Source organism: Chelmon rostratus, chromosome 17 (assembly GCF_017976325.1).
Source record: "Chelmon rostratus isolate fCheRos1 chromosome 17, fCheRos1.pri, whole genome shotgun sequence".
Taxonomy (NCBI): Eukaryota; Metazoa; Chordata; class Actinopteri; order Chaetodontiformes; family Chaetodontidae; genus Chelmon; species Chelmon rostratus.
In genome coordinates, this window is record NC_055674.1 from 23126175 (window position 1) to 23136846 (window position 10672).

Genomic DNA, 10672 nt, shown 5'->3' on the forward strand with positions numbered 1-10672 from the left:
TTTTAACAACCAATGAACAGCCATCTGCAACAGCTGCAAGCTGAAGGCCTTTTACTGATCTACAAATCACGCACAAGATGATTTATTGATCATTAGTTACAGTTTATGAACTGTTTATGATGTGTGCCACAGCAGGGGCTGGTACAACACATTCAGGAGTGATGCTGCTAGGAAGCACTCCAGTTCACATTTTGTTGATCCCACTTACTTTGTTGTAGAAGTGCATTGATAGGTCGGTAGTCCGTCATTAGTCCAACAAATGCACTCTTTAGTCGTGTTATTGCTTAACATTTGTTCTTGTGTTTTCAGCTAAATGTTCGCAATGGCAGCTTGTTGTTTAGCATGTTTAGCAGGTAAATGTTTACCACTTTCACCATCTTTTCGCACATTATGCCAGCATTTCCCAATTAGCATTGAACACAAAATCACAGACTGCTTTGTCTGATGGAAACATCATATGTTGTTCAGCTGTCATAACATAAAGTACTGGACGAATACAAATTCGACCTGATGATGGTGCTAGATGAAAAAGTGATGATGATTATGATTATTATCATTATAATAATCATTATTACAGGTCATCCTGAGGGGAATATGAATTTCTGTTCCAAATTTCATGGAAATTTAAGTGACCCAACAGAGATTCTGGTCTTCAGAGTGAATCAGTAGGCAGTTATGTGAACACATTGTTGCTTTTGGTCTTTTCACAGGATTTGTTGACAATCAGACCAGACTGCCCCTCATATTAACACTGCAATGGTAGAGGCCTGAGTTGAATACAGTGTATGTTGGTTGACGTGATTAAGGCCATCCCCAACCTATAACCTTTACCACTTCCCTGCTGTCAAAGCACACAATAGCTACAACCCAACGCACTCCATCAACTCAATTACTCATCTCCTTCACATTGATCTAGTAGGCTGATCTCTATGATCAGACACACCCACACACACACACACACTGCGTGATACCTGAAGTCCAAACAAACACCCTGTATGGTGGCCAAAGTCCCTGCATTGACCCTGAACTATTTCAGGTCATTTACACAAAGAAACACACACACATGCACACACACATTTTTGTACACCCTTCCATGAATGTGTTATATAACCTGGCCTGTGAGTCATGCAGACGGTCAGATGCAGTAAGGCTGTCTGCCCGAAACCCTGAATCAGCAGAACTGAATTCAGCCAACTACTGCAGAATAAACACATACACACACACACACACATTAATCACACAACATATAAACCTATAATAATAATAATAAAACATAATGACTTTAATTCATTTCAGGATCATTTATTTTCCTAATGCTTCTTTATAAAAAAATAGAAGTCCTCCAATATGAACAGCTCACTTCAAATGTACAACAGAATAAAAGCACCTCAACAGTGTGTGCATACACACAGTCAGTCACAATATACAGTAAAACAAGCAGTTCTTATTTCTATTAACAGTCAGATATCAGCAGATCTTCAACAGCAAGCTTCCACACTGTCAGCAAAGCCAATCACTGGATCAACACGGCTGTCAACAGAAGACAGGTTATCTTAACACTAACAGTGTTCCAGTGTCTGCTCAACTCGAACCAGAAACTGAGCAGTGAAACATCTGTTTGTTCTGTATCTCAAAGGGGCAAAAGGCCACAAAGCAGGAATTTCAGAGAGGATTCACTTACAGTCAATTTGTTGAAGACAGGCAAAAGTTAAACAGCACCAGTTTGCAGAGTATTCCCACTGACCGATTCACTCTAATAGCAGGCGAGGCACACAAAGAGGAAATGTTGTGTTTCTTGTGGAAAAAAGAAAATAAGTGCACTTCTCAGTCAAGAGGACAAACCCTCTCCTGGCATCTTGAAAGATAAAGACCTCGTAAGCGTCCTAAAAATGAAAAACAAGATTACTGGCATTTGGGTGAAATGTGCTTTTCTGTGTGAGGTTAGGGTTGGAATAATATCAGCTGGAAGACGTGCTGCTTTTTGTTCTGGACTTATCAAAACCCTTGAAAACATTCGGCGAGCTCTCTCATCTGAACACCTTACTGCTGCCTGGACGTATGGAGACCTCTCAATGCAGATTGAGTCAGCTGTTATTAACAGACACAACCGTTTCTCTGTGTTCCAAAGCAATGTCTTCACATCAGATGCTGGAACGTTCACAACGTTTAACTGTTGACAGTCTCTTCCTAATATCAAAGACTGAAAGACAAAATACAAATCTGAATTTTCTCACCATGAGACTTGATCTGTGGTCAGTGAGCTGGCCAGTTGTCTGCTTTATATGCTCTCTGCATGGCAGTATCACTACTATCTGTATCTGCCCTCAAACAGAGTGGACTGTGATCATCTATTGTTCAGGAACACTAACAGAGTGTCTTAATGCACATCAACAATCCATCTGATAGTTTGCAGACAAGCAGCTGAGTGAGTGTAAATGACAGACAACTGGCAGAAAGTGTAAAAGCTGTGAAAATCTCCCAGTTAAACTGTTAAGTACATCAAATGTTTGTTTTGATCTTGTCGCTTGTTTGTTTCCAGCATTGTGAAACAGCTCGTCTGTGAAGAGCTGCCAATACTGGATTGTTACACCAATATCAAAACACTGTCAGACGCCACTGACCAGTGATTTCTCTAAGAAACAACATTTCTGTTTTTTTAAATTTCACTTCATTATCTGTTAGGAAATGTCCATTAGATACTTTCTTCATATCTACAGCTCCACCATCAGCTGCATTCACTCCATCTCGTTCTCCCTCTTTCTGGATTTCCACCCATGCATCTTTGCCTGTCCGCCATCTCTTCCTTCATCTGCAGCACACATGTAAAGAAGGCAGGAGGAGATACATGAAGAAGACGCTCGCTCCAATCAAGGAAGTTCCCAGACAGCCGGGACGCTGTCGCTCGGCCTTCTCTCTGATCTCTTTGGCCGCTATTGGTCACTGGTCCCACAATGCCCTGCCTCAAAAAAGACACTTCATGGTCAGTCTTGTTTGCATCAGAAGTCACGTCAGGTCGTGAATAAATCACTTGGCGGCGCGGTAGATGGCCAGGTCCAGCGGCTCCTTGGAGGGAATGCACCAATCGTCTGCCTCCAAACTCAGCTTGTAGTGGCGCAAAGCCGTCTTGTTAAAGACTGGCAGCCTCTCCACTGACTCTGTAGACAATGCCTAGAGACGGACAGAGAACTGCTGTTGTTCATCTGATTTCATGAGAGGATCAAAACCAAAGCAAACACGTGTGTAGCTGGAGCCAGCAGCCATTTAGCTTAGCTTAGCATAAAGACTGGAAACTGGGGTAAACAGCTAGCCTGGCTCTGTCCAAAGGTCATTAAGTCTGCCTCTGTATTACCTTCAGGTGTATGACAGCGTCGGTGCCGTGACCCTCCATAGAGTAAAGCTGTAAGTCTCCCTGGAAGTAGCGAGCGTAGAGACGAGAGATGGGCAGACCATAGCCAAACCCGGCCTGCACACACACACACACATGCACGTTAGCTCTCCTCAAGTATTTAAGGTCAGGTTTGAAATGTGTGTGTTTGTGTGAGCAGCTCACCAGCGGGGCTCTGTGTTTGTCTGTCATGGAGGGTCTGGGAGCTGTGGAGTACATGTAGCTGAACAGCCGCTCTGTCTTTCTGAAGGGGACGCCACCTCCTCTGTCACTCATCTGGAGAGAGGGACAGAGATTATGGAGAGGCTGAAACAGCAGCCGTGATGGAGGCAAAACAAGTACCAAACAGTTTTAAGTCATTATGGAAGGGTGAGATCTCAGCCTGGTGGGAACACCATCAGCGTGGTTACCATGCTCGCGCAAAACGTCGGCAAGATAACCTGTAATACGTGCATGGAGCTCCTTTCTATGGCAGGACAAAGGTTACAGCTATCAAACAATGCTTAACAAGAGTTAATCCTCTCTAAGCAGCGTGTGCTAGTGCCAGTGATGCCAGCGAATGGGCTCTAAATCTGGGCGGATGATGATTCTTTGATAATAATGAGGGTTTATGTAACCTCGTTAATCAGCTGAACAGAGGTGAGTCAGGGTAACAGGAACACGTGGCGGCGAGTGAAAACACGTCGCGGGATTAAAAGAAAGCATTCATTCTACTCATTCTTAACCTAGCTCTTTTTTTCAACAATCATCACATAACCCGTGTGCTTCGTCTACACATAATGTATGTGTGCATGCTTCAGTGCAGCTTTAGTACTGGGAGGATTACTGTTTTTTTTTTTTTTTTTTTAGTAAAGAAGTCTTAGTTTAGCCAACTCTGTTTCTATTCTTGGTTTGAGAATTTGGGTCATTCAGATAACACCTTGTTCTTTCAACTTCTGACACGCTAGAAAGCTCAGTTAATGTCGTGGCCGCTCCTTAATGCATCCTGCCATCATGAATGGCGTTTGCTCACTCCTCTGCAACATAAACACGACACAAGAATCAGGATTCCCAGCCCCTCTTTTCAGCTTTCTATAAGACAGACAACTTCCAGGACAGCATGGTGCCCTTCCCTTCTGTTCTGTTAAATGTCAAATATGCAACATTTCTGCATTACAGTGTTAAAAAACGACTCGCTGTACGTTATATATTTTATTGAGTTGTGTGGTAACATCATCCCAACTGTTTCCAACAACGTTCAAACCAGAGAAATCTGTGTTTGATTTGGTTGCCTGTCGTTATAACTTCTTGGGAAACACCAGATCTCTGCAAATGTGACTAAACACAGTGTGATTTGTACTACTTTAAAACATTACCTTGCCTGTGAGCACGATGCCCCGCTGCTACACAGTGTCATCAAACTACGTCTTTGATTTTTATTGTGAGACCCCTAGTGGCAGAAATCCCACAGCGTGTGTTTTAAGTGTTTTCCACTCTGGTTTGCAGTGCAGCAGGGCTGAAGTCCATGCAGTACACCAGAGGTACTAATCATCCATTATTCCGGGGAACGGCGATTTAGAAGTTTTAGTTTTAGTTCATGCGGAAGCTGTGATTGGGCTGCTAACTTATGACGATTACATATGATGATTTTTGAGTTGTTATTTCTGTATTTCACCTCACCTTGATTGACAGGTCTTCACCACCAAGAGCTACCATGACTTTGATGGGCGGGAGGGTCCTGCTGGCCTCGTGGGTCTCAATGGTTGCTCTCATGGCGTTCTACAGACAGGAAACAGGGAGGTCTATCAGCTGTTGGGCAATAACTTTAATTTCTGGATTGATTTGGGATCAATTTCGCAAATTGGGTGCAATATTTAAATTCCAGACACAGCAATGCAGTGTTTTGAACATACTTTCACAATGAAACTGGTTGGTTTCTTCTCCATACTAACAACTGATGAGGCTCATGGGTAGTATCTGGATGGGTGGGGACTTTTAATAGTTAGACTATCTGACTTAAGACACTACAAATGTTTAACTGAAACTTGTGTAACAATGTCTGAAAGATATCTCTGCCTCTGCCGCTTGAATTTTAACCATTTCTTACGAAATAATCTGTCCCTCCAAAGTTCCCAAACTTTATGGAACTACAACACTAAACCACTGGAGTGGCCCTTTAAGTTACCAAGGAGACAGCGGCACATTGTATAACATAGTGTTTTTAATTTGTATTGTCTGCAGAGGCAGTATTAATTATTACCTTGAAGAGTTCAAAGAGCATATGATACAGGTGTGATGGGATGTAGGAGATATAGATGGGCTCTCTGATGTTGTTGGCTAGGGGAGAGAAAAAACAACAGTCAATATTCTACTCACACACACACATTAACCATGAGTGTAGGTGTTTGGTCACAGTGTTTTGTGTGTGTCTCACCATTCATCTGCCTCAACTCCAGCTCCGGTGCTCCCAGGTAATACTGCTCACACAGCAACTTAGCGCTCTCGTAGGCGTCTAGAGACAGACAGAGAAAAACAACTGTATTCTTTGCCCTGTACAGACATAAAAGTGACATAAAGATAAAGAGATGTGATAAATACAAGGTTATCATCAGTGTAAACATTACGGCTGATACGTGTGTTGAATCACAGCCAGCTGCTCTGACTTTTTCTGTTCAAACACTGAAAGTGGCCCAGACTGGATGAGCTGCGTGCCAGCTCTGCCCCACTTACTGACCTGCTTTATTTAATGATGTGTGTGTGTGTGGGGGGGGGGGGGCTGTGTTCCTCTATAAGAGAAGCACAAAGGTAACTGAAGGAGTTCTGTTGAAATAATAGACTATGAAAATACATTATCGAATTTTGAAAGCAGTGGGACATTTAAGCCCTTGCTTTGCTGAATATAAAACAAAATGAATAGTTTTTAGATGCACTTCATCTTTGGGGTGTAATATTTTGGCAACCAGCTGGCCAGACACTGCGCTGTCTGGTTAGACCCTGCTGGGACCTTGTTCTCCCACTCCCTGCACATTTTATATGTGCCTTGTCACACTTATCACGTCATCCTCTAAGACAGGCATGTCCATAAAGGGCCGTGTGAGCTCACCAGGCTGAAATCAATTTATCAGCTGATCTCAGCCTTCAGCTGATAACTAAGTGATCCCTTGATGTTGATTGGTTGGCCTGGTGTGCTCCTCCTTGGTAGGAACGAAAACCTGCTCTCAGACATTTGCGTGAAGCCTTGTCAGAATTAAAGCATGAATTCTTGGGTCAAGACTGTGTTTTGTGTTGTCACAGTGACTTTTGACTGCCAAAATCTAATCAGTTCATTGCTGAACCCAAGTGAAAGTTTGCGCCAAATTTGAAGAAGCTTCCTCAAGGTGTTCCTGAGATATGGCATTCACAAGGATGGGACGGACAGACAGACAACCCGAGAACATACGGCCTCTGCTCATGGTTGTTGCCAGCATGGTGGCATTAAATTGATTTTTCTTTTCTATTTAGTTTATTTTTTTCTGTGTTATACACATGATTAACGTTATTCACTTCACCATCAGAGGTTTTAATGTTGTAGCTGATCGGTGTGAACCTCATTACCGTCAGTCAAGCTTCTCTTTCTTCTTACCTCGTGCAACCTCTGTCACATCACATATGGAGTCAATACAGCCAATGGTGTTGGGGTGGGCGGGATTTATGTTGCCATTGAAGACTAGAGCTGCAAGAAATAAGAGGGAATCAGTTATTACTTGTCCTACAACAACTACCACTACTGGTAGTCGTAGATTAATAGCAGAATATATTTACACAGGCCCACACAGGTGAGTGTGTGTGTGTTTGTGTGGGGAGGGTGGGGTAAACTCACTGTGCTGGTTGATGAGCATGCGGATGGAGATGCGGCTGGTGTAGAAGCGGTCCAGGAAGTACTGGATGTTGTGGTCAGTAACAGCGTCCTGCTGGCCGAAGGCATCTTTGTACTCGATGATTCCCTGAGCCATGGTGGGGACCACCTCGTTGTGCCGGTTCCTGATGCCCTGTAAGACCTCCACAAACCTGGGATTGGTGGACAGAGCAGGGCAACAGACAGAAGAGGGAGAACAGAAAGGACAGGTGCAGATGGTTAGGTTAGAGAAAAATAAGCTAAAGTGAAAGCTACGTTATCCTGTCCACTTCTGCTCGGTTTTTGTTTTCTTTGCATGCTACACTCACGTCTCGAGGACTCTCTGGTCGTCAGGGTTCTTGTCCAGAAACTCCAGGATCTCCATGAGACTCTGGATGTACCTGAGAGATCACAAAGACAGGAGAGCAATTGACTCACAGGAGACAGTGGTATCTGGAGCATGGTGGACACGCACATCAACAGTCGCTACAGCCCTGCAGCATCACCAGTACATTCCACAGGAGAGACAGCGAGGGAGGGGGACATAAACACCAACATCCATCAGCAGTCCTGACGGGTGTAGTTTAATATGTGTGTGTGTGTGTTGATGTAATTCAAAGAAGCGTGACTCTGGTTCCCCGAGGCGACCCACCTCCCAGCAGATCACGAGCAGCAGCCTGCTAATCAGTCAGTCCAGTTTGCTGTGTCTTATTAGAGGCTAATGATTGCTCAGCTGCGCTCCATTTTCTGCAACAGCCCACTCTCTATGTGATACTTTCTGGTTCCACGCCTGCTGTGTCTCTTTCAAACACGGTAGCTGTGACACATCTCGTTGCTCAGTTAGTAAAGCACGAAGCTAAATGTAAAATTTAGCTCTCATTTAGTTCCATTCGTATATATAGTTCCAATTTTAGATTATGAAATAATGTTGGCATTTTGCTTGTGTTTTACAAAAAGAGCAAGGACGTATGTCACATTCAGCTTCGTTTGACTTTTTTCCTTGTCAGCTGGACAGAGGAGTCTTGAGGATTGTGGAAAATGCTTCAAAATAGCCAGTGGGAAGTTGTTGCTCTACTGGCCTGTTATGTTTTTCCCTCAAAAGAAGAGAAGAAAACCTGGGGGTGTGGTGAGAAGCAGTTCCTAGAAAGTTCCCAGAAAGACCCCAGAGCATGCTGTCAGGATTTGGAGACAACAACAACATCCACATCTATCACTTAATGCTGCAAATCGTGTCCGTTTTAATGTTTCTCTTTCATTGAATTAACTGTGTACAATCTTTCAGTATCTTCCACAGTCGCTGTACTCTTGTGCCTGACGCTGGAAGCGACTTTGTTTATCACTGTCTCTCAGCAGCGAGGCTGCTGTTCTGAACGCCGTCGCCTTCATCTGCAACAACAAGCAGGCAGGACGAGGAAAAAGAAGAAAGGCGGGGGTAAGAGGAGGAACTGGGACAAAGTTCAGCCACCCTCTCTCCCCCTCTCTGAGACTACAGAGCACTGCTGGCCTACTATTCATAGCAGCTGGATGACGAAGATCGAAAATGAGGAACTAGTCTCTGAACAGAATGAACTTTTGAAAGTGTTTCACAACTGAAGAGTACTGTCTGTACCAAAACAGAAGAGCGTGAGGCCGTGCCGTCAGGGACAACATATCCTTGTACTGTACATTAGAAAAAGAGTCATTCTGAATGCCGCTTAGGTTTTCTGAACAAGGACTCAGCTCCTTTTGTAAAAACAAAAAGACATATGAGGTGTAACAGGACTTTTACTTCAGTGGGATGTTCTCAGTAGTAGCATGTAAGAGCCGTCAGTAGTGAAGTCAGTGAATCAGTCACCAGTCAATCAGATATTCTAGTAAGCCAGTCATTCATTCTGTGAGTACTCATGAGGACGTCTCGACTGCATGTCTCACCAGCTCTGGACCAGGTGGACAGAGGGCGTGGCCAGCATCCGATCAGGCAGCAGGTTGATCTCCTTCATGATGTTGGACAAACGGACAGGAAGCTCCTGACGAAGGAAGACGAACGACGTGCGCTCGCAGGCATTGATGGAACCTGGAGGAGAGAATGGAAGCAGGCACTAAATGAAACCCACTAAGGACATGAAACTAGTTATGACCGGTTTGACACAAACAATCTTAGCTCAAGGTCCACTTATTAGCTTTTGATAGTGCTCTCAACTGCATCTCTCAATCTTCATCAGCAAATTGAGTTTGCTCAGTCGTTATCATTAGAGATGCAGTTTGGAATTGCAGTCAGGAGATAACAAGCGGTCATGCAATGCAGGGGGACTGTAACGACCCCAGCAAACTCCATTCACTGATGAAGGTCATGAGATGTGGTTGAAAGCATTTCAAAAACTCATGTGGACAAGTGGACCGAGACCAAGAACGGCCCAGTTACTGTAGTTTCTCATCAGATCATGAGAAAAACTAGCACAAAACTAAGGGACTGTACAAAGATGATCAGGAGGGCAAGCAGGGCTGAACTTAATGCTGGATAGTGTCACCTGCAGCACAGTCCCGACAACAGGCCAAAATAATATAACAGAGTTACATTGGTGCAGCTTTTTATTGGTGTTCCCTGATCTGACCCTGTCAGACAAACTGAACTGTTGTCTGCATCTTTGATTGAACTACTGACATAACTATTAGTAATTCTATTAATTACAGATCAACAGGTAACATGGGATCTGCAGGCACCTTGTAAACATAGTGATAATAGATACGACGCACTCACCGAAATCCAAGAACTGCTTCATCGACAGAGGAGAAGGGGAGAACTTGGAGAAATGATCGATGTGTTTGGGCACGTTGGCCAGCGCTGAAGCCTTCATCAGAGAGCGAACAAACTTCATTTTGCTGGTCTTCCTCAAAAGTCAATTTCCCAGATAAAAAAAAATAACAGGACATGAAGATGTCCTCTGGCAGAGAGGAGTCCAGGGACAGATGACAGTGCAGGAGATGCTGGCGTTTACAGTCTGCAGCGCCGCACACGACACTATTATTTAACGAGACAACCTCAGCCAATGGGAGAGCGCGGGGGGCGGCAGCCAGCGAATAGGATTCCAGGAATCCCACCTACTTGTACTGTAAGAAGATAGTAAACACGGAGGCGCGCGTGTGTGTGTGACCTGGTCACGTCGGGTTTTACGTAACGTTTCCTCCGTCTGATAAACAGCATGTGTAGCCGTGTCTGCTTCACGTACAGTGGGTAACAATAACACCAGCAGCTCTTTACGTACGCGCTATCAGCGTGCACTTAGAAATGTTTTAAGAGGCTGAAGAGAGATAGTTCACATTTCCACTGCAGTCACACAGCTCAGAACATGGTGGTTCATCAGCACTTCAGAATGTATCTCCACACTGCTCCAACCGTGTGCTTGAAAACATATTCCGTCAGATTTCCCACCTGTTTTTGGAGTTGTGACGGTGTT

General features: G+C 44.1%; 1 protein-coding gene across 1 annotated transcript; it reads right to left on the reverse strand.

The window, feature by feature from the left end:
• Nucleotides 1-1286: 1286 nt before the first annotated feature.
• On the reverse strand, nucleotides 1287-10213 carry LOC121620537 (pyruvate dehydrogenase (acetyl-transferring) kinase isozyme 2, mitochondrial-like). Its single transcript, XM_041956622.1, has 11 exons — nucleotides 9976-10213; nucleotides 9150-9291; nucleotides 7568-7639; nucleotides 7224-7411; nucleotides 6987-7076; nucleotides 5799-5876; nucleotides 5625-5701; nucleotides 5045-5143; nucleotides 3551-3661; nucleotides 3350-3463; nucleotides 1287-3168 (listed from the first exon to the last, which is right to left on the reverse strand). The coding sequence occupies exons 1-11, from the start codon at nucleotides 10091-10093 to the stop codon at nucleotides 3025-3027; spliced, it is 1233 nt and encodes a 410-aa protein (XP_041812556.1). The 5' UTR covers nucleotides 10094-10213; the 3' UTR covers nucleotides 1287-3024.
• Between the last annotated feature and the right edge of the window lie 459 nt (nucleotides 10214-10672).